The 14,516-nt window shown below is 39.0% G+C and overlaps 1 protein-coding gene across 1 annotated transcript in view; it reads right to left on the bottom strand.

The window, feature by feature from the left end:
• The window catches only part of LOC148999948 (formin-like protein 18), a 43,339-nt gene that overhangs the window by 2,736 nt on the left and 26,087 nt on the right, over window positions 1–14,516 (bottom strand). The window contains exons 12-16 of the mRNA XM_089140658.1: window positions 13,263–13,357; window positions 12,469–12,540; window positions 12,098–12,214; window positions 3,547–3,615; window positions 3,366–3,432 (exon numbers count right to left, since the gene is read on the bottom strand). Of these exons, the coding sequence (XP_088996784.1) occupies window positions 3,366–3,432; window positions 3,547–3,615; window positions 12,098–12,214; window positions 12,469–12,540; window positions 13,263–13,357 (420 nt within the window). The remainder of the gene's footprint in view (window positions 1–3,365; window positions 3,433–3,546; window positions 3,616–12,097; window positions 12,215–12,468; window positions 12,541–13,262; window positions 13,358–14,516) is intronic.

The following is a 14,516-nucleotide window of genomic DNA, read 5'->3' as shown; positions in this document are numbered from 1 at the left end:
CAACTTTAGCCCATATCTATTTGCACTAGTAATGGATGAATTAACCAAAGACATTCAGATGAGGTCCCTGTGTATGCTTTTGGTGTATTGTGTTGTTGATGAGTAGTGGTTTCCATTAGTCTGATTGCTTTATCGCTTTACTTAGTAGTCCGATTTTAGTTTGTACTTTAGTCATGTCGGCTGATGGGTGTTCTTGCGTGTTTCTGTGTTGTTTTAGGTCCTGGTTCAATCTGTGGTGATTTGGTGATTTCCGTTTAGGGTGGTGGTGAGTCTCCTCTTATTGTCGCGTATTCCATTAAAGCTTAAAGGAAAATTTTATAGGACCGTTGTTCGACCAGCTATGATGTACGGTGCGAGTGTTGGGCTGTTAAAAGAATCATATAGATAAACTCGGTGTAGCGAGAAATGAGGATGCTAAGATGGATGAATGGCAAAACTAGGATGGATAAGATAAGAAACGATCATATTAGAGTTGGGCTGGGAGTTGCTCCCATAAGTGATAAGCTTAGAGAAAGTCGTTTGAGGTGGCACGGCCACGTTCAACGGAGACCTATAAATGCTCCTTTACGGAGAAGTGATATAATCCATATTGAAGGAACTAGAAGAGCTAGGGGTAGACCTAAGATAACCTTGGAGAAGTGGTGAGAAGGATATGTATGCTTGGCCTTGATCAGCATGGCCTCGAATGGGGGGGGGGGGGGGGGGGGGGGGGGGGGGGGCGGCGGTGGGCGGGGGGGGGGGGGGGGGTTGTTGTTTTTGTTGTTTTTTTCCTACCCCCCCTCCCTTTTTTTTTTTCACAAACAACCCCCCCGCGCCCGGTCCCGGCGGGGCCCCCCCCCCCCGCTTCCCCCCCCCCCCCCCCCCCCCCCCCTCCCCCCCCCCCCCCCCCCCACGCGCCCCTTTCCCAAAACGGATATACGAAATCCATTACACACCCACTTGAGCTCGCATATGGCGCGAAAGCATATAACCACCGTGCTTACCATGACCTTCAAAAGATAATTTTACAAAAAAAATGATGAATTACGAACAAAATCAAATCAAGCACCAAAACAAGACCCTGGAGAAGTTAAAAAAGCCCTAATTTTTCAAGGAAATTACACACCAAAGTTGCAAGAGAGAATTCCTTAGCAATGGTGGTGCGGTGGTGGAAAACATGAACATCCCCCAATAAAACCAGAAAAAATGAACTCTAAAGAAACACAAAAACGTAGCCGACGATTCAAAATAGACGAGGTTGTTAAAAAAAAAAGAGAAATGAAAAGACTGGGGAGAACATTTTGGGAGGCGTAAAAATTTTCATTCATCTTGCTCATAACAATTGCCTTGCAACCTGTGTAGCGCATCTGTCGATTGACAGAGGAAAGGATAGTTACTCTTGATGAGAGAAACTATAAGTTCATCGAAAAAGTGTTGTTACAGGCTTACATTCACAGCTGCTTGCTTTACTTAAAAAGAGTGGAGATGCAGAAAAGGAACCTTGTAGGCGGCGGAAGTCGTTTGAGCCAAAATAACCAAAGTCACGGGGATCCGTGATGAAAATCCCTCCATCTTCCAACAGAACCTACGGCATCTGACTTCTCAAGCTTCTTTTCCTTCAAAAGATCCTTCTGATCCCAGTGAGATGGCTCTGGCGGCATGAGAAACGGCCAATAGCATCGGCAAACAGAATAAATTATGCAGAACACCACAGCTACCTCTGCCTGCCCCTTCAACACCCTCGAAGCCACAACACAGCAGTTTCCACAACCAAAGCTGAAGAACCTCTCGTTCTAGGGTTTCCAGTAACAGATCCAAAGAAAAAATTACTGAGCTGCTACCTACAGTTAAATTCTTCTATCTGGAAACAATTTCTCCCCGTACAGAGTGAACCCAGGGAGTTTGTTTGTAACTTTGAAAAAATTGAGGTTTGATAAAATAATAAACTTATATTTCCCTTCACCCCATGGGCAAAATGGTCATTTCATTTTCAAAGTTACAAAAAAGTAACTGTGGGTAACTTATAAGTTTTCAAAAAGCATAAAGTGGGCAATCCGAAATATTTCCCACTTAATTGGGCAGTCAAGTGCAGTCAAGAATTTCAGCCCAACTTAAGTGGGGGCCCTGAAAAAAACTCTAAATATAATTTATGATGTAGTTCTCTCCTAAATACTTCCAAATGAAACAGCTAAACAAGGAAAAGGCCAAGTCTAGTCCTCACATGAATTCAACAATAACCTCTATTTACTCTTTACGCAGCCTATTTGGGTTAAGCTACACAACTACTATACCTATCCAATCTAAGGCACATCCCCCATATTAACACATGTACCATCAATTCTCTTGATCTTAACCGTTTACCTACAAATCAATGCTACCTCATACAGTGGCTAGACCAGCAGCATCAGGTCTGGAAACCCTAAACCAAGGAAAATGAACCCAACCCAGAATAAAGGAAAACGAATATTGATGATGAACATGTGCAATGTATAGTATAATATAGTTTTTTGAGAAAAGAACATTGATTCTCTAGGACTGTCATGCAGCTATCTATGAAGTATGTAGTGGAGTTTTGGGCTTTTCAAAAGCATCATATATACTCAGTGTCAGAAATGAGAATGCTAAGAATGATGAGTGGCAAAAGTAGGAAGGATAAGGTAAGGAATGTTCATATTAGAGCTGGTCTAGGAGTAGCCTCGATAAATTATAAGCTACAGAAAAGTCGAATGAAGTTGCACGGCCATGTTAAACAGAGGCCATTATATATGTACATAGCTTAATCCAGATCAAAGAAACTAAAAGAGCTAGGGGCAGATCTAAGATAAACTTAGAAGTAGTGAGAAAGGACATGCATGGCTTAGGCCTTATACCTAGTATGGCCTCAAATAAAGCTGATTGGAAGGAAGGGACGCATGCAGCTGACCCCATTTAATTGGGATAAAGCTTAAAGTTGTTGCTGTTATTGAGTTTTGAACATTAGCGTATTCATAAATAAAGCATATGATGTGTACAATAAGTTTTATAAGTGTGGAACTTCAGAGCAGGGGTTTTAAACTTGGAATCACAAGGGGACTGACATATACAGTTGTTTTCTCATCAATCTGGTCCCCACTCTGTCTAGAAGACCAAAAATAGGTTGGACAGCAAGTCATAGCCCCAAAAGACCCTATAAGTCACTGAGTTGGCAGGAAAAAAAAATTCACCAACTCACCAAGACCCTGGTTTTTGGCCCAGCAAGATGGCTAGCAAGTTACAAGTTCTCAAACCATGGTCGGAAGCACATGAAACTGAAAGAAGCACTTTCATAAGCTTCTGTCACTCTTTTGACTGTTAAAAATCAAATTATAACAGCAAGTCAGGTTGATCAAAATTATCCAAAGAAATACCTTGCTCAAATGGACAACGAGCTGGATCTTCGCCAAAATAAAGGGCCAATGCATCAGCATTCCTACCCTGTACAGATATTAACTCAAAAAGATGTAATGCAAATTCATAAAATGTGGAAAAATTCATACACCACTATTCTGAAGTTTGAATTTTACTCTTTGAGGCCAAAGAGAAACATACCACCCCAGAATATAGTGAAGCCAAAGACCTAACATCAGCTTCGGCAAAAATAAGAAACTCTTTCAATGTCTGCAAAATCATAAAAATTTTGATTAGAATGGAAAATGGGGGAATATCAAATGCACAAATGGACAAATAGTTTTCTCCTTTTTCCCCAGTTGAAGGTAATAAGTGATAGTTAGAAAAAGACTAGTATAAAACATCCAAACTCATATGTCAAATAAGATCAGTTAGTACTGGGTGCTCAGTTTCTAAACAACTGAACCTCCAAATTCTGAAGTCACCATTTCTGTAAGTATCCAACTGTACATCCCATATGTTGAGGCGACTATTTTATCATTATACATGAGGCTTATGAATATGTAATTCCATCACGATTATTTTTTTAAGAAGTAAAGTTGTTTGTAACTATGGCAGCTACAAGTGATGGTAGTAACCTTCTTTCAGAAAAGGGTGAAGTTGGTGCTCACAGCTTCTGCACAAGCAGTGTACAGGGGAGAATTTTTTTAAAGCAGTAGTAACCTTTTTTTTATTTTCCTTTAGTATCCTTGAGTGTCTATCTTCTTAATTTTTCCCTTCCACTTCTCTCCATTGTCTCAGATGACTCCTCTTTCTGTCGTCCACCTCATCTTCTACCTCTCCCTTGTCTCACCAGTACTAGGTCCCTTTCTCCGTCTGCAACTCTCTCCTTTCACCTTCCCCTAACAAATCCACCCCAGCGACACACCCCCTTCCCTTAATGCAAGACCAACACCAAAAGAAGGCATTTGCACTTGCTGCTGGGCAGCAAGTACTGGCAGGAAAATATTCCCAATGGAGGACATAATAGAGAAGAAAGAAGGATAAAGAAGATAGGAGGAAGAAGGGGAAACCTGAGAAGAATCAGACTCCTCATAAGGAAACAAGAAAAATAAGGGGGAAAAATAAGTTGGGGGGGGGGGGGGGAGCAGTGCAAACGCACATACAATACTTTTTTAATCCATGTAACATTCCAGCAGCTCAAAAACCCAGAAACAGAGAAACGAGAAGATGGACAGGAGAACGTGGAGAGATCTTGCACAAACAAGACTCTCCCTCTACTTCTACAGAAAAATAGGATGTAACCATTGTTTGAAAAAAGGAAACTTTGTAAAACAAACTATCCTAGATATGATATGATCCTAAATTGATCTTGCTTGTCAACCAAGCAAAGGAAAGAGGCAAGCTAGTAAAAACAATCAGCATCTGTACATGACTAAGTGTACCCCGTAGTACACTTGATCATGTACCCCTTTACATAGCACGACTTCTAACACTCCTCCTCAAGCTAGTGTATACATATCAAAGGCTCCAGCTTGGAATAACAAGAACTTATATCAAATTTTTTTGTTAATTTTGATCACAAGTAGCAATAACAGGCACCTATGGACATTGAGAGAACTTCACCCATAAGATAGTCAACTATTTCAATAAAAAAATCTTCATGTCAGATGAATCATCCAACAATGAGAACGATAGTGCAGCTCCAATGTCCACACTATATAAATCTATAACTCCAATGACCACACAAGTAGACAAAAGTGCAGCTCCAATGTTTGCACATGAGCTCTTTGCAAGAAGGCAAGTAGTAGGTAAAGAATGGATAGGTGAAAAGGCGGTATGGTTACTACAAACCAAGTACGTAGGTAACAGGCAACATGGGTTACTATGGACCAAATAAGTAGGGTAAAGGTATTATGGCTTACTACAGAGCAAATATGTAGGTAAAAGGTAGTATGTGTTACTATAGATCATGTAGATAGTCATTGTTGTAGAATATCATCTTAAGATAAAAGTTTTGAGCAATGCTACGATACATAACTTCTACCATAAAAATCAAAATTTAGCCACATCAAGCCGTCGAAAAGCAATATTAAGTCAATCAAGCCATCAAAAATCAACATCAAGTCATAGTTCAGAATTTCTACAAAAACTCATCAGCCCGAAACGAAATATACCTCAACAAAAAAGTGCAAATATTTCAATTAAAATTTAGGAAATTTTAAAGTCTTGGAATTTCAAAAATTTCAGTTTACATCTACCCAACCCACCAGCCATAAATGCAACAAGGGGCATAGTATGACTTGTAACGCTATGGATCAGTGGGTCTCATTATAGTTTGGTTATCCATATCCTATAATACGTACTCAAAAGAATGACACACACTAACACAAGTTCTACTAGGCTTTTAAAAGTAGTAAACAGTATTAGAGCTTTGTTATTATGGCGTCAGCTAGGCGCTCAGTTTTTTGACCATGTAGGCACTAGCTTTTTTGACATGCAAGATTTCAGCCACTTTATCACCTAGGCACTACCTCTTTCTCCCATTATGTGTCATATTGCTCCCTAGGCGCTAAAGCAATCATTGTTATGACATGTACCTAAACTTTTTTTAGGATTTTTTTTATAAACATCAAATTTTATTCTACAAAACTATACGCAAATACAACAGTTATTCATTTCGCATTCGTGTTCCTTATATGGAGAAATATTCGGAACAATGAGATTTATTAATCAGTTAGGTCAAAAAAGCGGTAAAGAAAACAGACAATTTAATTCGGATTTGGATTCGAGAATTGTTCATTTACGTAATAATATAAAAATTGGATGTTTAAGTTGAGCAACACGCAAGGATCGAAATGTCGGCAACATTTGCAAGGATTTCGGTCAACTTTCTTTTTTTATAAATAGCAATTATATTAGGAGATACAAATATTACCTTATGATTTGATTTCTAAATATAAATTTTTAGATTTAGTCAACCTTACTGAAAAATTTCAATTACATATTTGCTTCCAATTAATTTTAATCAAGCTTACATAATTTTAATTACATCTTTGTTTCCAATTATAATTTCAATCAATCTTGTCGGTTTCTAATTATGCATTTCAAATTTTCAATCAACCTTACCTTACTTTGTGTTTCGGTCAATCAACCTTACCTTTCGCCCTAATTTTGTATATAAAGAAAAAAAAAATCTTCAAATAATTTGTTTGACCCAAAAAAAAAGGGAAAAATCACTACCAATTTCTCGGCCATGTATTGCCAACATTTGGCAATTCTTATGTCAGGGTCTTGTGTCATGTCAAGTCCCCATCGACACGGCAATATATCGCCGACATATGGTACCATGGCAACAATTCAATATATTGTAGACCACATCATACATTCCTCCCCAATACAACAAAAAGTATTTTTCCCATACTTCCATTTTTCTATTTATAGTTTTATATAATTCATAATCATATGCTATAATGTTATTACATTATGTTGCTAATAGCCATTGTATATTTGTATTATGATGAGATGAACCTATGTTTGTTTTTTTATGATAGTCTTTCATAATTATGATTGTTTGATATTTGTTTAGCTTATAGTAAAAGTATATCAATTTTCGGTACTATTTGTGTTAGATAAAATAGTTGTATTTAAAAAATGTGCCCCAACCGCATAGGTCACTTTGTCACCTTGACAACCTTGATTAGGAATATGACATGATGAAGTCCTCATAAATTACGTACTTAATTATTATAGCATGCATTATTGATTTACTTCGTTACTTGTTTATAACTTTAAATTGCTCATCATTTATATCCATTAGTACTTGAACAATGTGTAAATGTGTAATTATACATGAAGATTAAATCATATACTACCAATTGAGGCACAAATATAAAACTCCAATTTATGTAACTATTTTTGTCATATGATCATTTGAATGTATCAATAGCCTAAAATAGGGTTTCCACGAAGTTCAATGCATTTTCCGAAATTATCCACTCGAAATTATCCACCAATTGGTAGAAAAATACCCCATCTTGGCAGAATTTCACAACTTTGATCATCTTGGTAGGACTGAATGGTCCAAAAGACCAAAACAAAATAAAAATTTGAACCTTATCCAGTCATCAAACATCAACATAAAACAAGAAGATAATAAAAATTTAAAAATAAAAATAAAAAATAACTAAAAGTTCAAAATAATTTCACTGTTCTTGGAATTGGCCATTCGCTTGTATACTCAATCCAACATTTTTCTTATACTATTCTCAGAAAACAAAATCTTACATACAAATGACTAAACTGCTCTTGATTCAGAGATTTGCCACTTGAAAAGTTCAGATGGTCAAATGACTTTACTTTTACATGATATTTTTGTATTAGGTAGAACAAAACACTAGCTCCCAACAAATCTGAGATTGCGTAAGTCTATTTATATTAAAGGAGTAAATATATCAAGCAAGTTTGAACTGAAAATACATAACTACTCCATTAGCAAAAAAATTCAACTACCACCAAAAAATCAAGTTTTGTCCTTAACCTGGGGGTTTGATTTTTTTTTTTTTTTTTTGGATGATTAAATAATTCATTACCAAAGAGAATAAAATTAATTACAAGAGCACAAGGGACAGAGCCCAAACAAAGCGAGAAAGAGGCCTCAACTAACAAGCAACCTAAGAGGCAATGAGCCTAGCAGTTACCTAAGAGCAACAATTAAAGCAGACTAGTTTCACAAGCAAAGGATGCCTAAACCAAACTAAGAAATAAACTAAGCGATAACGAGCCAAACAACTATTTAAGGGCAACAAAAAGCAAGCTCTGAAGGGAATAAGTCACAAGCCAAAGGTTTGGTAGCGTGAGCGATTGCTGAAGACAGGAAAGAGGGGTTGGAGGAGGAGGGACAAAGGTGGAGAGAGGGTGGGGATTTGAGGAATGGGCCAAGAGATCCCTACCGGGGAGGGGGAGGGATGAGGAGAGGAGCAAGGCCCATGGGCCATAGGGCCCAAAATGGATATAATGGGTAAAGGATATTGATCGTGGAAGAGTGAGAGAGATGGTTTAGAAGCAGTGGAGAGAGGCTTCCTGGAGTTGGTTACCGAAATGGAAGGTTTGAGAGGAGGAAAGTGGTTGACAGAGTGCTCAAAACAAGAGATTTCATGGAAGAAGGAAAGCAGAGCTCGAGGGTCATGGTAGAGAGGCAACACCTCCTGAAAGGGAGGACCAACTGCAGCCGATGAAGGTACAGTATTCCAAGCAACGACAGGGGAAGTAGAGGCTTTGACTGCAGAAATCTGACAGAGAACCTCGAAGAGGGGAGCTGTGCAGGGATTTGTCACAATCGGAGCAAGCTTTGGCCAAGATCTACATCTCCAGTAAGAACTAGCTACCGGCGGCAAGCGGGAATCAAAGATCGCTAAAGTTGAAGAAGAGGGATTAGGCTAAGCTATGATGGTAGTAGACTAAGCAATAGTTGATGAAGAAGGAGCTGAAATAGGAGAAAGAGAGATTTCCCTTAAACCAACAGAGGGTAAAGGGAGATGAGCAATAGCGGTTGCAACAGCTACTTGAGCAGCAGAGACAGCATTGGCTTCATCAAGATTTTGAGTGGTGGCAGCAATGGTGCTTTTGTGGTTTTGAGCATCAGTGGTGGCAACAGCTTCAATAAGGTCATCGGCGACGGAGCCAACATGGTCTTGAGCATCAGCGGAGGCGGCAGCCTCTACTGGGTCAGCAGCAATGGCGATGCAAGTGGAGAGGCGGCATCGGGCTTCTACTAGATTTTGAGCAACAGTGGCAGCAACGGAGCTTTCGAGGACTTGAGCAACAGCGGTGGTGACATCTTCTTCAGGGGCAGTGTTAACAGCCCATTTGTTCTTGAGCAAAGTTAGTACATCTTTCTCCGCCTCCAGAGATACCGGATGAGGAGAAGAGTGAGAGAAGAAAGAGAGGAAGAGAGAGGAGGAGGCGGAGAGACACAGCGAGGACCGCAAGCATCTCTACACTTCCAGAACCGCCGGATTGCAAATCTTCCAAGCCCTCTTTTTTCAAGAACCGCCGGATCAAACTAGTTGCAGTATCATTGTTCATGAAGACTTTTGTGGGGGTTGATTTTATATCCTTTTAAAATTTGAATTTTAACTGGATTCAACTAAAGGGGAGGGGGTATCTGCCAATTTATGAATAGTATCTTAAGTAAAAGCCATTTACTTCTATGATATTGGGCATAAAAAGAAAAGGGCCAAATCTAGGTTGTTTAACACTAAGGGCCAATCGTTCACTTTTGATGATTGAATAAAATAATTGAGTTCAGGATCAGGGTTTCCTAGTAAAGGTGGCCCTGGTTGAGCAAAATTTCTACAAGATCAAGACATTCACCACCAATTAAGAGCAGCTTCTTCATTCCAGCCTTCTAAAATCAAGAAACAAGCAGCCCAGTCGACTACAGCAGCAATCCAAGTGAGTACAGAGTCTTCCCTACCCTTCCCCCACCTCCCTCAGGTCCCTGCCCTCTCCCTGCCCCCCCCTGTCTGCGCACTTCCCCCCCCTGCCCTGCTGCCGCCCGTGCGCGCACCCCGCCCCCCACCCGCCCGCTCCTCCGTCCCTCCCCTACCCTCCCCGCCCTCTGGCCCCTCCCTCCCTGCGCCTACCCTACGACCTCTCCTTTGCCCCTTCCTACCCTCTCAAAACTCTCTTTCGGCACGACAGCAGAAACAGAAGACAGATGAGAAGAGCAGAGAGAGATTGGCTGCCCAGTTTTTCAAGAACCCTTGAACTGTTTTCCCTCCAAAGTTTCCCTAATTTTCCCCTTTCAACCCATATCCATATGGATCCAAAAATTAATTAATTTCTTCCTATCCATCCTAGGAATAATAGTTTCTCTTACTTTTTATTTTTGTTACATCCCACAGAGATAGAAATAATCTAATTTTACCTTCCCTTCCAAGTTCCAATTACCTACCCACATGGATTTTTGTTAAAACCCTAAACTTTCCTTTTTCTCCCAAAGCCTTCCCATATAATTTTAGGTTGATCCCTTCCAACCCATTATAGTCTTAAATTCACCCTTGGTTCTTTAGATCTTTTCATTAAATTGCTGGAATATTCTGGGCAAATCCCAAATTTTAGGGAGATCCACTTAGAAACCCTAACCCTAGAATTGGATTTACATCACAAATATGGTATGTATTGATATGGAATAAACATTGATCATTGAGAAAACCCAAAAAGTGATATTTTAAATACAAAATGTCAAAAAAGTAACTGCTTAGCACATAAGGCGTCATATGGCATACAAGGCATTGCCTTAGTGTAGCCTGGAGACACAACGCGTACATTTTTTTTTACATACACCAAAAATGGACGTTGCCTTGGACCTCCTAAAACGCCTCAATGCCAAGGCATTGCCTTGGCAAAACGGCAAAACTTTGATAACTATGCTGAAAACTTTCAACTAGCTTATGTCTACATCTGTACATAGGACTCATAGTACCTTACTACGGACAAACTTATTCCTTATAAGTTGATATATTTCCTAAATGTTAAGACTGTGGAGAAGATTTAGCCAGTAAATTGTTTGATGCCGGAAAGCCTTAGTGATGTCTAGGACTTTTTGATGCGTGAAAGGGCATTTTGATGTTCAGCTATCAGTACTTCTACATATTTAGGAAAGTTCCAAAATGGAAAAATCTGCAGCATGCAATGGTTATTATTCATGAATAACTAAATATTTAGCCCTTAGGACTTATTAAGTATTGGAAGTCAGCCACCAGTAAGTACTACATTTAGAATGTTTTATTTGTACCACTTCCACTTGTACTTATGTGAATGTGTAGGACCATGATTACACTTATCCATTGTTAATTGTTATCCCTTTGTCGTTGATACAAAGGAGATTGGGACCTATCACCTAGTCTAGGTTCCAGTCATACCTCCAGGTCTAGATCAACTACAGTGCTTTCTGTATTTGATTTATATTCACAACAATCACAACTGAAATCTTTCAGGGTAATAATGTAATGTTTATTTTTAGTCAATCGTACTCCCAAGCAATCATGCATGCAACTAATCAACATCTATAACTAAAATCAAAAGGCACAAACAAACTTCGAACTGTATACTCACAAAAACAAGAGAAGCATGGGATCACATGAACAGCAACCAAATGAGACAGATGGCACATGCTGATAGGAAGATGGTCACAAACATGCACAAGAAAGCAGACCAGAGCTGAGACACTGAATGTGGGGCAGCTGGACCACTACAATTGGAGAGAAGGGAGAATTCATTAAGAGAGTAACTGCTGTATTGTGGGGAGGGAAGAAAGAGAGGGTATGCTGGCTATTGCAAGGGAATGCAAGGTAGTCTTGCAGCGGGAGAGCTGATGCTCTTAGGTAGCTTGTAGGAGAGCAGCTCGGTTGATGAATTAGTGGAATATTATTGCTGAATTATTGTATTGTTCTACTTTAATGGATTGTTAAAGAAGCTATTTCCTCTACTTTATATCTAATGTTCTATACTGTTTTGGGCAGTGTACATGTGGTGATTGCTGAGTGAGGAGTGTGAATGCATAGCCATTATCAAGCTGGGATTTGGGAGCTTAACAGTACTCAATCATAAAAATCTGAGAAGTGTATCATGCTCTACAATTGTACATCAATCAACAAGGATGCACGATTGAAGGAGAACCTCATCAACAAAAGATGACTATTTGATAAGGGGCACACAAAGCATCTTATGAGAAAAGAGGGTTTACCTTGCGAAAAATATCTGATACAGGCCCATCATTTTCGGAGGCAGTTAATTCCTGTTCAACTTTCTCCAATCCTTTGCTAATGGCTTGCATCTCCTCTGCCAAATATTTCAATTGTATCTGTAAAGAAGTCAATAAGAAGAATCAGCATGTGGTAATTGTATTGTCCATGACCCAATTAAAATTTCCCAAAAATTAAGACGTTGAGTTGCCACAAGGAGCCTCCACCGCGGAGTGTAATAGGTTTCTTAAAAACATGAGATACCAAGGAGGCAATAAAGATACAAGACCATCTTGCCGTGAAAAGGTTAACCAAAGGTCCTCCATTTTCAAGAAAACAATCCCCGTAAACCATCATGATACAGCAAGAATACCTTTGACGCAGCTTCCATGCTTACAAGATCCTTTTGAAAATCAAGAAGTTCAGGTAGCTTATCAGCAAGAACCTACAGCTTGCCAATGAAGAAAGATGAGAAATCATCATATCACATGAAAACTCTCAGAAAATTATCAAGGAGCAATGCCGCAGGATGATAGAGAAACAAAACATATTTTTTTATTACAACAACATAATATGAATTGTTGTTGTTTTTTTTTTTTTTTTTTTTTTTTTCTTCCCGTTTTATAAGGTAGTCAACTTCACTGAAAATCCAGTTAGCATTGATGATAGGCAAGATCCCTTAGTGGGATAGCTTTTTATTTCTAGGTTCGATTATAATAAAACAGAAATGAAGAGACATTGCCAAAGAAAAGGGACCTTGAAAGCAACACAGCAAGCAATACGTTTGTCAAATCAAATTCTAGAGGCATTTGAATAGATTTTGCAGAAACACGTTTTTAAGTTTTTAAAGGCATTAATATTGGAAGTTCCTTTCTGCAAGAAAACCAGAGGAAGATAGCATGCCTATCAACAACAAAATGCAGGTATTTGTATGAACTATCTCAATACACAGAAACACAACTAGGATAACTCCACATAAGTAGGCAGAGATGTGCACCTATGCATCAGAAAACACAAACTTTAGATAGATAACAATCCAATTTGAAATTATTTTATGTCAAATATACAAGTCAGTTATAACTTAAAACAAAGCTAATTTATTTGATACTACAAGAATAGGCAACCAATCTTGGAGAACAAATAATTGCCGAGACAAAAGACTTGTACCTTACACAGATAATGCATCAGAGTCATCTTGTTATTCCTGGCACGTGTATCAGTGAGTTTAAGGAGGCTGTCCAATTTAAATCCAACAGCAGAACCTGCAGGAGTTAGATTGGCTTAGTACAAACACAGCATATATAATCAGCAAAATCTACAAACAGGAAGAGTAAGCCTTTCCAATGAGATGTGCAAAACATGGTATAACAGTAGAGAAAGGCAGATTGAGAGGAAGAGGAGTTGCAAAAAACAGAGGAAAGAAGAAAAAGAAGACTGAGATTGAGAGGAGCCCTCAATCAATTGAGTCACTCCCATGAAACATCTTCAATATTTATAGTATAGCTGCAGTACTTACAATCGAACTCAAAAACAGAGAAGGAAGAGTCCAATATGGACTCTAAGAACTAAAGCTCTCAGCTCAAGATTTAGCGGCCGCTAAATCTCAAGTCTACTTTTTGTTGCCTAAAATGCCCTCAAAGAGTCCCCCTCAAGCTGGAGAATAAATGTCAAACATTCCCAGCTCGTTACAAATATACCTCACTCTTTCTGGCCCTAAGGATTTTGTAAATAAGTCAACCACTTGTTCTCCAGTTCGTCCATGATGAGTAGAGATCAGTCCTTATTAAAGCTTCTCTAGAACAAAATGGCAATCAACTTCTATATGCTTTGTACGGTCATGAAAGACAAGATTCAATGCTATGTGGATAGCTACCAATTGTCACACCACAGAGACACAAAAGACTCGTGACTAAAGCAAAGCTCACCCAAGAACTGTTTGATCCACATTAGTTCACAAGTGACAAGTGAAATAGGCCAGTACTCTGATTATGCACTAGATCGAGCAACTATTGTTTGCTTCTTACTTTTTTAAGACACAAGATTTCCTCCAACAAAAGTACAATAGCCTATAGTGCACCAGCCCAATCAGCATAAAAAAAATCCTACAATTCTTCTATGACCATGATCTGTATAGAGGAGCCCACGTGCAGGAGTTTTCTTAAGATATCTCAATATGTGCACAACTGCATCCCAGTGAGTGGTACGAGGACTCACAACACTGACTAGAAAAGCAATTTCAAGTTGAATGACTCGAATCACAACCAAATAGTTTAACTTTCCAATCAACTTTCGATACTTCGCCATAAGTTTTATATTTGGATCCATTGGAGTATCCAAAGGCTTTGAGCCAAGCATAACTATTTCAGATAGTAAGTCAATCACAACAAATGCCCTTCTTAGACAGGGCCCCTTCTATCCCCA

Source organism: Hakea prostrata, chromosome 11 (genome assembly GCF_041222555.1).
Source record: "Hakea prostrata isolate BN-2017 chromosome 11, UWA_Hpros_2, whole genome shotgun sequence".
Lineage (NCBI taxonomy): Eukaryota > Viridiplantae > Streptophyta > Magnoliopsida > Proteales > Proteaceae > Hakea > Hakea prostrata.
The sequence above is the reverse complement of the archived record's forward strand: the minus strand, read 5'-3'. Positions and strand labels throughout refer to the sequence as shown.